This window comes from Diorhabda carinulata, chromosome 2 (genome assembly GCF_026250575.1).
Source record: "Diorhabda carinulata isolate Delta chromosome 2, icDioCari1.1, whole genome shotgun sequence".
In the NCBI taxonomy this organism is placed as follows: Eukaryota; Metazoa; Arthropoda; class Insecta; order Coleoptera; family Chrysomelidae; genus Diorhabda; species Diorhabda carinulata.
The window spans coordinates 11,522,214-11,539,104 of NC_079461.1; the positions used below are offsets into that span (position 1 = coordinate 11,522,214).

Here is a 16,891-nt window from a genome sequence, read left to right on the forward strand (position 1 = left end):
GATAACCTTTCCTAAAATTTGATTTCCTGAAATCGAATGAAATTCTACAGACTTTATTTACTTTGAAGTTACAAATCCTATTTGTAATCAGATTTATTAGAAAGGGGGCACTGGAAAATGAAATTTCCTCATCTCATCCCCAAAATGCACAGAAAATATAATCGGTCAGAAAACTAATGGCGTTGGTCGGATTTCAATATATTTTCTCTTTTTAGGTCCTATGGTACAGAGACACGATGCAACTAGACACAACAGAAAGAAGAATAATGGAGTCACGCGGCTCACGGCATACACTCGTGATTCGTAAAGTGCACAGATCAGACTTCGGAAATTACACTTGCGTGGCAGATAATCAACTGGGGAAAACAAGAAAAAGCGTCCAATTAACCGGTAAGATTTATAGCTATCGTTGATGGAGCAGGCGAGCGGAATAAATAACAAAATCATTTTAAAAGTTTTTTATTTCGTTTAAAGTTCTACCCGAACTAATAGTAGAATACTTTTATACAAGTTTTATCTCTAATTTATTTCCAAATTCAATTTCTCTGATTTATGATCACTTTTAAATAGAGGAACAAATCAAATAATGAAAATCATCAAATTGGATAGAATACGTATGATACACTTTCATTTTTTCATTTTTCTTCTCCCATGTTTTAACTACTTTTATATAAGATAAACGAAGTATACTCAAAGATCTGTTATAGAAAGGGTGATCAAAAAATACAATGGACGAAAATTTATAATGTGCTTATTTTTTGTGGATAGCGGTACATTTTAAGCTTTCAACACAGCCTACACTGGATCCTATTGTATTAGGTTCTAGTAGTAGAATCGCTCTGTGTTTTTAAAATAATATTTTAACTTTGGGCCTTTTTCTATCATAAGTCCAAAAAGTTTATCCTCAATTCCTTTTTTCCATTTTTCACAATATTGGAATCAAAATGGGTTATAATTTGGATTGGGTTCTATTTTTATAATATTCTTTCATGTTTTCATTAATTAAGATATGAAAAATTGACAAAATTTCAAAAAAATGTTAATGCATAACTGATTACGAGAATTTTCATGAACATTCCTTATTTGTTTTTTTTTCGCAAAATAAAGAATGCAATACTAAGGTTACGTGCCATAGGTTACTTTTGTATCAACTCTTTATACTCATTTTGAAATAATTAATCTTTTCTCTTTTTTATTATCTTTCACAAAATACAAAATTCTCAACCTGAATTATGGCAGCTCGTAATAACAGCTGAATTGCAATTTTTTTAATTCTTTTTTAACATCCCTCTTAAGCAAAAAACTTGACATTTGATTGCACAGTTTCATGGACGATTTTTCCTCATTATTGTCAATGAAAACTTTAGACTTTATCGTAATATCGTTAATAATTAATAATTAAATAATAATTATCGTTAATTATTCCATCAAGATCCTTTATAGAAAGTATCAACACATCATGCTGATCTATTCATTTCAGTACATTCTTCGACTTTTTTTGCTTATGTGTCATTTTTCTTGACTTTTTTTGTGAAACATCTATAGAAATACCCTCGAAAGGCAATAGATGGTTTTTAACAGCTTTTCTGCTATTTTCGCCCTCTTCTAGAGAAAATAGTCTTTTTCATGTGCTAAGAAAATTTTGTTCCCAACATGTCAACAGATCCATTGTGTCTATTACCATCTGGGCGTCCCTCATGATTTCAAAAATGAAGCCACTGGTTGTATTTGAATCATAATTAACAAGAATAACTGTAGTATACTAACTAAAACTACCACTGTGTAGTCATATCATAATTATAATTATCACATTTTATCATCATATTTTGTGTTTTTTTCTAATGGTTATAGATAATCTATATAAAATTTGCTTTCTAATTTTGGACTCTTTGAGAACCTAATAGGGCAATGGATATGCAAAACTCGAAATACATGTTCCGAATTGCCGTTTTTTGTTTGTTTTCCTGTTGCCCCATAAGCACCAGATAAATGATTGGGCTTCAAAATTGCTCTCTAAACATAAACTGTATGATTGCGGTTATGTAGGCATTTATTGAGATTTCCATTTGTATTTTTGAAATGGAATCACAAACAGGCTATACAAAACAATATTCTATTACATTATTGCATGCAAAAAGCAAATAATTGGTTGAATGTTTCAAAATTTGACACTTGACACAAAGCTTATCGAAGTTTGTTCCAATTGATTCTTGTGTGCTAATTTCATGAACGTCGAGCCAATGGGTTTCGTGTACAAAGTGCTTAATAAATTGGAAAGCAACTAGAAATTATATACTCGTTTATTGAATAATGTATACCATCACACAATATTAATGTCATTTTGTGCAAGTAATATGGTAGATTTTGCATAGTTTTCATTTATTAAAGCTGTTTCCAAATGTATCCTAAAGATGTCATCACTTGTCAATATCAGTTGGGGAATATATTTGCACTAAGAATTCAGCCATTTTGAACGCTGACTTTCTCTCTATAAATTATATGAGTGACAGATTGTGAAGGTTTTTCTGAAGAACATAAAAATTTAGTATTGAGCTATCATTAAATATTCGTTTTTGAAAGGCAATATGCCTTTACATCATTTACAAACATAAAATTTTGGACATCTGAATTCCAACGTGGTTTGGGGTGCCCAAAAACTCAATGCATGTGTGTAAAGTATCTGCGCGTGGTTGCTAATTTTGGAGAGTATTCGAAAGAACATTATCATTTCCTTATTGTTGCCGTTTGAGTAAAATCAGTCGAATATTCATAGCTGCAGATGGAACTTGGATCCGACACCATATACTTGAAGAAAAAAACAGTCAAGACAGTGGATTGCAAACGGTGAACCTGATCCGAAAAGAGGAAAGACGGTTTCATCCGCCGAAAAAGTAATGGCGACCGGTTTTTGAGATTGTCATGAGGTTGTCTTCATTGACTATCTTTAGAAACTTAGAACAATTACAATTGAGCATCATTGCCTGATAGTAATAAACTGCAAAAAATCGACCATATTTGAAAAAAAAGAAAATGATTGTCCATCAAGACAACCCACAAATTTCAGTTTTAATTGGTTGACCACCTACCGTATTTACCCAGCAACTTTTTCCTGTTTCCTAACCTTAAAGTTTCAGTTGAAAGAGAAAAATTCTTATCAAGCGAGGACGATATCGCAAACGTGAAGAGAAAGACGACAACTATTATTTGGAATGGTTGAAAAACTGGAAAAACTGGAAAAAGTGTATATAGTCTTATATCGAAAAATGAAAATGGTTATGGAAAAAATATCTTGTTTTTTACACAACCCACGTGATATTTATCTAGAATCACTTTACTTTGAATGAGAAGATTCATAAGTTCTTAGCAGCACTCATCTTTAATGCTGAACACTCAATGATTTTGTGCAATGATTAGTTTATAGACACTCACTAGACCGATAATTTTCTATTAATAGAACAACTGTTCAATTTTTACTGAATATTTTAAAAAAAGCATTTTGTTTATAGGAATATATACGAATAATAAATCTCACAAGCTCCAATTGGAATAACATAAGAACTAACGAAAGAAATGAAATGACATGAAATAGCTCGGTTTGGAACTTATCCTAAATTTGATCAAAAAATTTCATTAGGCTTTTGCGAATTTCGCTCAAGTTTTTCATTCATTATAACATGAATCTACGATATATAATTTGTTTTTTTTAACAAAACTGATATCTCTTGTATCTTTCATACATAGTAAAGTATTTTTGTGCAAAATTTGTAGAAAAAAACTAAGTTTTTGAGTTAGATCCGTGTTTGTCCTAATATGTAAGTAATTTATATCACAATTATGATCGCCCTCTATATGAAAGTAGTCGATTCAGAGTTTGCAAACTGTCTGAGAAACTCTGTAATTTTCATAAATATCTTTACTTCCACTAAATAATCTATACTTCTTCAAAAAGGTTCTCCGATTTTAGATTGGGTTTTTCCCCATTTATATTCAGTTTGTGATAGGAAGCGCATGATTGGCAACATTGTTTTAGTTCTATGTACGATGCCTACGAAAAAGAGATTCGACGCTTTAGTGATGAGTGATCCGACTGTTGCCAGATATATCGCTGATTTCGATGGATCGTTGAGCGGTTCAGATCACAAGGAAATCAACGATTCTAGTTCTAATAGTGAGGAAGAGGCAGCTCCAGAACCATATGAAATTCTTGAAGACAATGACAAACGTATGTATTATTCCAAAAAAGAGAGTAAAAAGTGGGTAAAATTGTTTCCTCCCCTAATACCAGAAGAGAAAATATTACTACCTACCCGCCTGGTACCGCAGTATCTCCAATTGACTCTCGAAACCTTCTTTTTGATGACATCGTAGATGTTTTAGAACAATATAGAAATTTGTATATACGTAAAATTGAAACCATACAAAGACAGTTACGATACTATGCCAACATTTAAAGTGGAAATGAAAGCATTTTTAGGCTTTCTGTGTCTAGCTGGCAAAGACCACGGTGGTAGGAAGAATCTCCGGGAGTTTTTGGAAAAGGATCTTTCTTAAGAGTTATAAGACTTGATAATAACTGATACAAGAGAAAACAGAAGGGCAACTGACAAAATTGCAGCTATACGTGAAAAGTTCGGAAAGTTTACAGGAAAACGTAAGCAGTGTTATTCAGTTAAAGAGTATGTGACATTGGATAAAAAGATTTAGCATTTTGCTAAAAATGTGCATTCCGCTTGTACATGCCGCGAAAGCCAAACAAATTTGTCAATAAAGTATTTTTTCTGGTTGCCACAACATATAGAAATATATGTTGGTACAAAACCACTCCGATTCAAATAGACAATTTAACACAAGCCGTAACTCTGAGAATGTGTCAGTCAAGACTTTTTTGACTTACAGTTTTGTCTTACATTACTAAGAGAAAAAGTGATATTATAATGGTTTTTTTCATTACATAGACATGATATAAAAGATCATAATTCAGGAAACCGGCAGAAACCGGAAATTATTACGTTTCATTAAGTTGTCACATTATTATGACGCGACAGATCGAAAGTTGTCATTGGGAGAATGGAGCATTACATTGTAGAACAAAACGCCCCATTGTCAAAAATTATTATCAAAAGTTCGATTGCCACTATTCGTAAAGTGCGTCCAATGTTCGGCCGAAATAATATGCCTACTTCATCCACTGTGAAAAGAATATTGAAAAAAATTCAAAAGTAATGGTTCAGTTAGTAATGTGAAACACTCGGTTCGAGGTCAAAAATGGAAAAGAAAATGCAGTAACGATGAAAGTTATCGTATCGTATCGTATACATTTTGAAGTTATTGATCTTGACGACATGTAGATTCAGCAGGATGGCGCCACATGTCATACCGCCCATGAAACATTGACGATCTTGCATGAGCTTCATCCTGATCGTCATTTAACGATTTAGTGAACAGAATTGATCTCCACTCTCTTGCAATTTAACGCCTTTAGACTTCTAACTCTGGGGTTATCTGAAGTCACAGGTTTATGCCAATATCTTCAGGCATTGAAAGCCGAAATTAAACGCTGTATCAATGGAATACAGCGTTAATGGAATACAGGAATCATTAGCGTTATTAAAAATTTAGTGAAAACGGTACGCATACGCCAGAAAAGCATTCACAAAAGATTTTGTTTCATACATAAATTTCCAAATGTACGAGTTTATTTTCCAAATTATTGAATATTTTTATACTTTACTACAGAAAAACATGTTTTATTTTAAACTAAAATCTTGCGGTCTAATTGAAACACCACTGATAAGGATAATGTAGTGGATACAATGATGACATCCTATAATGTTAACGCGTTTGCTAGAACTAGAAGTAACAATCCTGAAACTATGACATCTAAAAGTAGAAGGCTATTCATAAATCATTTAGGGTGGGCTCTAATAACGGAACATATTGTACAACGAGAATCTATCCAAAATTTACCTAGAAGTGTTAGAGTTATTGCTGAATAATATACTGGAATAGTTTTTGAACAACAACAAGATTCCTCTCCAAAACAAAAGAGGCTTCGGGAAATACTGCAAACGAAGAAAAACCAAGAATTTTTATGGTTGGAGGTAAGAGTTAACTCTGTATGGAGCACATAATGGCTTGTTATAGGGAGTGTACTATTCAAAATACAATTTTTTTGTATTTTCTGTAAGAAATTATTTATTATTTGTTGTTTTTTTTTTATATAAGTTTATGTTACTATTTTTGTGTTTTTCTTCAATTTTCAAAATATTTTTCTTTTCTGGTTGTTCATATATGTAATAAAAATGATAATAAAATTTCTACCGTTATTTTGAAATTGATTTTTGGAGAAAATTATTAATGTAAACTATGTTGAAATGGTCTTAAACATCACAGGTAGCTATGAAAAAAAGTGTATGTTGATATTTTTGTAAACCTCAAATATTAATGAAAATACTAGATTTTTAATTTTGGTCTTGGTAAGCCTCTCCCGTGTAAAGGAGGGTTCAGGATAATATATTCGTGAATTCAACTCAACCTAACCAAAAATGGAGATAATGGTTTGGTTGTGGTTTCCTAAAACATTAGTTTCATTAATTTCATTTTTGTTACGTGGTACAATATACGTATCCGATGAGTTACAATTGCCTTTTATCATCCTTCCAGGATTTCTTTATAAAATATCCTGATCTTGATATAAAGTGTCTTGTTTGATCATAAATTCTGAAATTATTTGTCGCCGTCAATTCCAATTGAAATCAAAACAAGACCGTTTCAAAAACTATATAGAGATATTTCAACAATTATGCCATCAACCCCAGGATCGGCCACTGAAAAGCACTCCATAATATATTCTAATGTGTAGAGTAATAACCGATTAATTTATTAGTAAATACGTAAATTCATGAATTAAGAATTCTCACTAATTCTAATAATCTAAAAAATTTGATGATTGACAAGTTTAAAAAATTTAAAACGCATTCATTCACTACGTATAACATTTAATAAGTATTAAAGTCTCTGCCTATTAGTATTTTATTTATATCGATAGATAAAATAAATAAGAAACAGAGAGAGATTTTCAAATATGATTTGAAATACGAGTTTTGTAATTCACAGTTCACAACACTTCATATCTCACTTTCCTCGTTGAAACATTGAAAAATCAAGAAAATACAAACAAGAGTTTTACTATTCCCATAGAACAAACAATCTCGAGATAAAATAAGAAAGAAAACCAGTAAAGTTCATATTGTTGAAAGTTTATAAAAAACTGCTTGCTGTTACTAACAAACGATTTATTGCTCCTGTATTTTAAGTTTCATAGAGTAATCTTTCTCGAAGATACTTTTTCACGGTACTTTCGCAATATTGATTACAGTACAACAATAAACAGAAAAATAAGTCAGTGGCGCTCAATGTTGGAAGTGCTGGATAATTTCAAATGATTTTTTACTATTTAATATTAAGACGACATAATTTCTAACTATGGAAATCATACACTCAGTTTATCTGTGTACTATCGCTATTATATTTCGAGATTTTACAGTGTAGACGTCTGATGTTGCATCAATATGGACAAGTCGAAGATACACAATCTTTGAAGCTACTGGTGCACCAGACATCGATTACTAAATTATAGGGATGCGTGGAAGTTGTTAGGGTGATCATCTGACTCAATTTAGTCGCGTGATTGCGACTCGATGAGATAATTTCGTTAGATATGTCTCTGATTCCGCATGATGTTAATCCCAACTGTAATTTCATCATCCATAATGTGATTGGTCTTGATATTCCATTGATCGTTATTGGAATAAATTGATGATATCTAATTTTTTATATTGTAAATACATTAAAAGCAACATATTGTATAAATTCTTATTTATATCGAGATCTCATCCAACAACAAACTTGGATTCTTGTTTGTTAATAGTAAAATAACTAGAAATAGAACAGCATCTGTTATGCATATAAACTGCGACCGAAAACCGAATCGGTAACATTTTTTTCTTAGATTGGTACAAACTTTATGGATGCTTATGAAGTTTGAGCGGCATATCTCAATTAGTGTGTTTGTTTTATACGATGCTACGTTTGACTATGGAAAAATACGAGTTTGCGTGAAATTTTCTATTTCCAAAGGAGTTACGGAAGCGTTGAAAACAAGTATTTTGGGAAGTCACCTTTATCGCGAACGCAAGTTTCTGTGTAACATAAAGCATTCACGTGAAGTCGTCGAAAACTTATCTCCAGAGAGTTGTCCCTCCACCTCTTTTAATGACGATCACATCAAAAAAGTGGAGAACATTGTGCTCAAAAATCGACAAGAGATAGACATGAATATTTTGCACAAATAACGTCAAATAGTGATCGAAAAGAAGATGTTTAACAACTTAGGACACTCATTTCATCAAACGTATCAATAATGGTGTGGTTCACCATGATCAAGAGGTCAAATGGTAAACGACTGAATTTCTAGAAATTTATCAGATTTTTTTTCAAATCACATTCCATCATGATTGTGATTGATTTTTTGGTAAAACACAGTTGTGACTAATTCTCTCTTCGAAATAATTGTGCTCATTGAAATTCATGAGTAATGCGCTTAAGGTACTGAAAACTTATTATACGAAAAGTACTGAAAGCTATTTCAGTCGAAGCTTACAAGAAGTGTATGGAAAATTAGATTAGGTAAGCGTTGTCATACTTTTATCGGCTTGAAATTTGCCTATTTTTAAGGTAATAATATAGATATGTATTAAAATACGTAAAAAGTTTTATGTTGTCACAAAATATCCTCATAAATTTTCCTAGTATGCGAATAGTCATTGGAAAATAATAATTTTTGTAAATAGTATACAAGAGTATATAATTTGGCTTAAGAATTCTACATCGTTTTCAAATCGAGCACAGATCGAACGTGATGCTTCTACCATTGCAAGTTTTTGGTCAACATTCAAACATATGGAGATCCATTTTGCAGCAATTTTTCTCATATCCAAATTGACGTGAAATATATGATGAACGCGTTCGTATGAAATATTCAGTGCTTCAAATATCCGTTTTAGCCGCTCTGATAAAATCATGTCATGAACTGCATCGATATTTTCGGGGACTGACAAAGAAACTGGCCTTACCGATCGGTCATCAATTTCAATGGAAAATTTACCTCTTTTGAATCTTGCAGTCCAAGTTTTCACGGTCGCATACGAAGGACATTGATCACCAAGCATATATTCGTAAATCTGCTTTCCTCTTAATCCTTTTAAATACAGGTACTTGATGATGGCTCGATACTACAATTTTTCGATTTTCACAATTTTGGTAGACATCTTTTTTCTTTTTATTTATTGCGTAATTCTGGTTTACTTTTTTGACATCAAACTTTACACTGAAACTTCTAATAAGTTATTGTTCGTTGCTATGGAAACACAATATTTTGTTTATGCATGGAACTGGTCTAGGATATCCAGATATGAATACATCCTCGTAATTCAATAACGAACATAAATTACATGAATCAAACAAGAGTATAAATTTTTTTGTAAAATTTGACTCTTTCTTCTTAAAACCAAAATAAAATTTAAAATTGCAACTAAGCATCTCAAGTTAAGATATCAGCTGATAAGATCTCTTAAAAATATTTAGATTGAATATATACATATATTAGCATAACTTACCTAACCAAAATAATTTTTGTTGACTTTTTTTCAGTAATAACTTCAAACAATTTGATTCATTTTTCATACACAATTTTTGTGGGAAATGTATTATATCTTCACAACATCATCATCATCATCATAATCTCTTGGATTATGGCTAACGCTTTGGGCGCCTTCATATCTCTTTATTGGGGTATACTACTTCCCTTGCTCTTTTGTTATAGTTTTTTGTTGGTTCTAGCTTGGTTTGTCAGCTTTCTCCATTCTTTTCTGTTTTTGCATTTGGCTTTCCACTTTCCATTTTACTATTTCTAGAATTCTGGAAACTTCTTCAAATTGGTTTCCCCAGGAGTATTTCTTGATCTGTCCCAGCCTCTTGGCCATGAAGGTATCCATTGAGTTATTCTCCTCACTATTTCTGCAGGTTTCCTTCTCATGATGTGTCCTGTCCAATTCAGTCTTCGTGCTTTCATATATTCATTCACATATTATCTTTTCTCCTCCCGGCTCTTCTTCTATTTCTTTATCTTTCTACAATCTTCTCTCTGCATCTCCTGTAATATATGGTCCGAGTATAGTTTTCAGTATTTTTCTCTCGATTTTCTTCAGGTCTTCTTCTTCCTTTTTATTTGACAGTTGTTTCTATGGCGAACGCAATCACTGGTCTCATTAATATTTTATATAGTTTAATTTAATCCTTTTTACTAATATTTTTGCTTTGAAGTAACTTTTTATTTTTTTCAAATGTTCGATATTTTTTTTGTATTATTGTTACTCCTAGATAATTGAACGAGGATACAGTTGCAAATACGTATTTCTGCGTCCTTAGGTGGTCTATTCCTCTTCGACTTGATTTGCTATCTTCATGTATTTGGTTTTTTCTTGGTTTATTTCTAGGCCTACTTCTCCTGCTTCCCTCTCCAATTTGTTGATTGCCTTCTCTCTTGTATTAGCCAATATTGTTACATCGACTGTGTATGCTACTGCTTGTATTTGATTCGTTATAATATTTTAATTATTTAATTTTGCTTTTCTTATTACTTTCTCTAAAATTAGATAAAACAGGTTTGGAGAAATCAAGTCGCCTTCTTTGACTCCTTTGTCTTTCTAGATCTCCTATCATTGTTTGTCTATTTATTGAGTCAAGCGCGCTTTAAAAAAAAAATTATGTGTAGCTTTTTATTGTATTCCCATGTTTTTTGTGTTATTTGGTCTGTTATGTGGATCGCGTTGATCATGGATCATCCTGGTTTGAACTATGCTTTCTGCGTATGATTTGTGTTCTCTATTTATCTGTTAAAAAGGCTTATGGCTCTATAGTTTTCAAATTCCTCTTTATCGCGTATATACCTTCACATAATAAATTATTATTGAAACTTCAATATTATATCCAAAATTCCATTTCTTATAATGTTCTTATTTCAATTATCAATTATAAAAGGCACATAACAATATGGTTGTTGTAGGTAAACCGAATCCAGCAAAATTTAGTAGCGCTTCAAGAGGATCCTGGAAGGATAGTTATAATATTAGTTGGGCAGTTGAATCGCTAAGTCCAATTGAAGAATATAAATTGCTTTTTAGAAGATTACCAGACTCTGGTACGTCTGAAGATGGACATCCTCAACCACTTCATCATCAGAGTCAGAGAAAATTTGGATTAGGAAAAGTGAGTATATGAAACATAATGATATTGGATACTTACAAATAGCAAGTAAATAATACAGAATATAAAATGATATACTATTTCTGCTTTGAGTGATAGGAAAATTTAGAGAACACTTGATTCAAATGAAATCAACTCTCTACCCAATTTTCCAGTTTATTTGAACACAAAAATGTAGGAAAACCACATCCATCATTGAAAAGTTTCCAAAAATTTTGTTAATCGCTTCTTATATGGTTATGTCTGACAAAAAATCAAATCGCCAATTCAAGCACTGCGATGATATTAATCTTCATACTCTCTCTTTAATTTATGAAATCGATTTTTTTGTTCAAAAACGAATAAAAAGCTTCATATGAATCCGTAGAAATAAAATATTTGACAAGCTAGTTAAATATGACTCAAAATACTTCTTGATGGGTATTACTTATAGTTCTGAAAAACTGAATTGTGTGGCTTCCAAAACCCATCAAGTTTTATGTTAAATTCATGGTATATAAATGGATTCCTCGCTCAGTTTAGCGATTCTTTATTGTCCTATAACTTCGGATATTCCAGTTCTTCTGACTGTAATCAACTAATATGTGAGAATATTATGAATGCTTTAGTATAGCTTTTTAATTTAATTTGCGCCCTCAGCAAATTGATGGTAAAAGTGAAGTTTTGAAGAAGCTCGGCAAGAAATCAAATAAACATATAAAGCTTAGAAGACTATAAAAGATTCATTATACTTCTATTCGAGTCCAATATAGAGGTTATTTAGCTTCGAGTTTCATATGGTACAAGTCCTCTAAAATATAGATCCTAGAAAAAGCTAGATATTTCTACAAAGGGTGTTTGTTATACGTGGATGGTTCTAGAAATACCTGGCCCAATAAAATGCTTTAAAAAATTATAATCATTTTTCAACGTAATCTCTTTTTAGGCTTCATACACATTTCCTAGCGATGTTCAATGAGTTCAATACCCTTTTTATAATAAGAGTCATGAAGCTCCTAGCCATTAACTACCGACATCACCTCATTTGGTCGACAACTGCGATGAAGGTCTTCGCAGGTCGTACAGCCGTACAGTCTCACCCAATTTTTTCCATGTTTCTAATACAATGGTTATTTCAAGCAACTTCCTCCATCTCTACGTCAGCCCAGGTACTTCTGGGTACTTCCTCTTAAACTTTGATATCTGTTAGTAAACAAAGTTTGAAATACTCCAGGTAATCTCGCCATGTAATGAATGGAATAATTACCAATGCATCAACGTTATACGTCATTAACTACGTTATTGTATTAATGTGTTCATCTCATTGATTACTGTATTGTCACATTTTTTATGATTCTGACCTACTCTATTTACATATGATGTCTCGTTAATTTTTTGTTCCATAAATATATAATTGCTCATAACAATATATTGAATGAGTTGTCAGCGTTATTTGGTGTTCAATTATGCTGTACCCAAGGTATCAATTTATAATAAACATTACCACCATAAACTGGAGAATACAATTCTTCATCACAATGTGTTTCAACTTTAATTTATTCATATTTGTTAGTTATATTTTGTAAGGGGTTTATGTCAACAATAGAAATAATAAAATCACTAGAAACAAAATTTTCTCCAAAATGTTTACTAATAATAATAAATTCCTATATATTAATCAACTTTAATCAATATTATAGAGATGGCAACTTTAAACGTTAATACTTGACCTAGATATCTACCGCTTTAGAAATTTTATGGACGTCTAAAAATTCCTTTGTCGGGATAATGTATCGAAAAAGATATATTGCTAATATTTCAGATCCATTTCCATCACTCCTTTGTGATATACACATTCCATTTTTATTAGCAATTATGAGACAGTTTTTTGTAATGGCACAAATATTCTTGGAAATTATCAGAAATATCCACTAAAGTTATTCAATGTACCCACTCAATTCGCAGCATACGAAAAACTTTTCTATTATCAAGATTATAAAAGACACCCATCCTTCATGAGACGTTCTGTATTGTGTCAAACTATTAAGCAGTCATCAGATTTTAGAATTATTTAGAATTAGAATTAGTTGTATACGAGATATTGATAGTTCATGGTTAATAGGAGGTTTGTGACTGTTGCAAACATAGGTCTTTTGATATGCACCATGGCTTGAACCTTATCCCCAGAGTGTGAGTGCTGAGCACACCCCAAGACTTGGTCTATATAATGCCGGTCTTCAAATAACGAAATTTTATCATTACTACCCTGCCCACGTTTTAATATTTCACTTACTGCAACATCTTTGAATTGCTGCTGTTCATCTTCATCTAATCTTAAATCGCTAGCCGAACCTATAGAATCTTTACTGTTCTTTCTTCTTTCTCTTTTCGCTTTTATTTTTATCGGATCTCATGTTTTCAATAGCTATTTCTACTGTGTTGTTTACCGAATTCAATTTCTCGGGAATTGTTATTTCCTTTTTTCTCTTTGATTTTACGTTGTCTTCATCCGAATTACTAAATGTTTATATCATAAACTATTTGAGTCGACTTTTCGTATTCGGATCTATTTTCTAAAGGTGGTTCGACAGAAACTGCTACGTGCTTTGGAGAAGAATCCAAGAAAGATTCTTCCGATAAAGTTTCCGTTACAGGGTTTGGCTAAGAAAATAATCAGAATTAGTTGAATATAACAGATAAACTTTTTAATGATGGCTTTCTCTTTGTGATCAATGAATTAATTGATGATTAATTGCAAAATTACAGGGAAAATATGGAGGAATTTTCGTAGTTTTCTGTAAATAACTAAATGAAATATTCAAAATCTATTTGGATATGTTACTTAGTATCTAGTAGGTTCCAACCAGGCAATTCATTCTACATAATTGTGTTTTGAAACTCGAGTATATCCATTTATCCACATTTATCATACCTCAAGGTGTCAATTTGGATTTGACACTATGTAGAACAATTTTATGTTGAGTAACGTTTTGCGTAATACTCGTATTAATAACGTTGCAAAGTTAAGTGGAAATATTATATCTACAATTATGGTGAATATCTTAATGTATTCATATTTCTCCTCTCAATAGATAAATATTTTGAATCTCATTCCACAGAGGTCGGTATTTTCTAAAAACCAATGAAACATAAAATGCCGTAGCAAATTCCATACCAAAGCATTCCAAAGATAAGCAAACAACCTCAAACTAACAAAAGATGAACTAACGAATCAACATCAAAAAGGCAAAACGGGAATACTAAGTTCGCACATTAGAATCATGAAAAGAGTGTTGCCAAATGGGATGAGTACGCTGTACCTACATTAATCACGCTATCGGATTTTTATAGAAAATTTTGAATAAAAATCTGTGTTTAATACGAAAACTGGTTATGTCAACATCACTTTGAATTTTCAAACCAAACGTACCTCAAGAAATCATAGATTTTCCGGTAGTCATTCATATTTTGTCGTCGGAAATGAGTTAGTTCATTTGTTGTTGAGATTTATGTACGCGTTTTTTGTTTCACTCAATATCAGTATCAATATATGTGATAATTTCCAATAAAATAAATTCATTGAAATCAAACATTTTCTCATGTGATCATAAGCAAACGGTGCACCAATTAGCTGCAATCGACGTCACTAAATAGTGAACATTCGATGCGGACCGATTATAGCTATTTAACGGTGCGTTCCCACTAGGCGCAATATCCGAGATTGAGTCACGCTTATATCAATAGCCAACAAAAAAATATCTTTTGCAAACCCATGAAAAGAAAAAATTGTTAGAGAACATTGAAAACGTAATAAAATAATAATAATCGTAATAATTTTATATCTTAGTTGGCTAGGGTTTTTTGTGGATATCGACGAAAAGACTTACAACTTTACAACAATTTAAAAATTTACTTATATAAATACATTTTTTAATTTCAAAAGAGTGAAGTTGTACCACTCTTTATTTTATAATCGAGATCTATAGCTTCTCTCCTTAGCGTTCAACAATAGTCTTCTAGCGTAGTAGAGATCCTCTATACCTGATAATTCCTGCTATATTCTGATGGAAATGCACACCGTACTCATCACTAACATCTCCCATACATTGAGGTGAGAAATGTGATTGTTAATCCAGAATATGTATTTTGAGGGACCTTTACAGCCAATAAAGCGCAAGGCTTCAATCGTATCTCTTACATGTGTTATAAGTTCTCAGTCCTCTTAAAATTATGTTTAATATTACATTTAGTTACCTTATTAAATCAATACAAAATTTCACATACGTTTCGATAACCAAGTTATCATCTTCAGAGACTAATGGTGAACTGTTTACTGAAGGTAAATAATAGGAATAATGTCTACCCTTTGCTAACGTTCGAATAATTGATTGTTGTTTTGTTTGAACAAAGATAATAATATTTTTCAAAAATGGTTGGATTTAGGTATAGGGAATATCGATACCAAACGATTTGGCTTAAAAATATACGCCGGAAAAATACAGGATTTATTTTAAGTTAGCATCTTAGTATTTAAATTGTACATGTCGACGATTAAAGTTAAAAATCCTTGTTTGTATGAACCTAGAGAGAAAGCGCTTGTTCATTGGTTATAATTTCACGTTCCTAGATTCCAAAATTTTCTTAAAAATCTAAATATTTCGAAAATATTTCATTTTTCGTATATAACATTGTCCATAATTTCATGTAGAATTACGAAACTGAAATGAAAAATATCAAGTTCTATTTGAAATAACCAAATGTAGGCAGTTATAACTGGAAGTGCCATATTCAAGATAACATTATATTTGAACGCAGAATCATACAAAACCTACAGTTTTATAATTTCAAATTTTTTACATATTTTCGTTACTTTTGATCAAAACTTTCCGCACTATTTCGCGTATTTCATTGATTATAATTTAAATTTTGTTTTTAAAACTTATTTTTAAAAATTATTGCCACGAGTAAAATATTGAAACCAAAGTAACTAACAACTAACGGCTTTCAAGAAAGTCGTTACTGTCTTCTAATGAAATGTCAGTACCACAAATATGAACATATATGTACATTTAAAGATTGAATGGGAAATTATTTTTTTGAAAAAGTCTTTAAGAAAAGAGCAACGGTTATCATAAAAAAAACTGATCGTAATAATATATTTCACCTTATTCTTTCTATTCTGAAACGTTTCAACAACTCATCTCGAAGTTGAATGATAACTGCTAACAACGTATATATAAATTAAAGTCTTGTAGAAGGCATTTCCTTTATATCGGCTTTAGTGAGGAATCAAATCCCAGAAATTAAAGCTTTCATTAGAGCCATCTAACAAAGCGCTCGTAACCATAAAGTTAGTCGATACAGAGAATAAATATCGACCATAGAGAGGCTTTTAACGCTTTGGTGTATCCTGAGATAGAATTGAATTACCAAGAAAGAGGGTCGATGATATGGTTCACGTGTGGAAAAGGTTTAATGATCACGTTTAAGTAGAACATCACTAATGGTTGGAATAAATATTGGCAATCGTGTTCTTTTTCACATAAATCGATAGAAATACTATGAACGTTGTTTTTATCGCATAAGA

At 31.5% G+C, this 16,891-nt stretch overlaps 1 protein-coding gene across 1 annotated transcript in view; it reads left to right on the top strand.

Moving 5' to 3' along the window:
• LOC130903512 (limbic system-associated membrane protein-like) overlaps positions 1-16,891 on the top strand; it is a 1,047,744-nt gene that overhangs the window by 999,854 nt on the left and 30,999 nt on the right. Inside the window, exons 7-8 of the mRNA XM_057815654.1 lie at positions 216-390; positions 11,126-11,328. Of these exons, the coding sequence (XP_057671637.1) occupies positions 216-390; positions 11,126-11,328 (378 nt within the window). The remainder of the gene's footprint in view (positions 1-215; positions 391-11,125; positions 11,329-16,891) is intronic.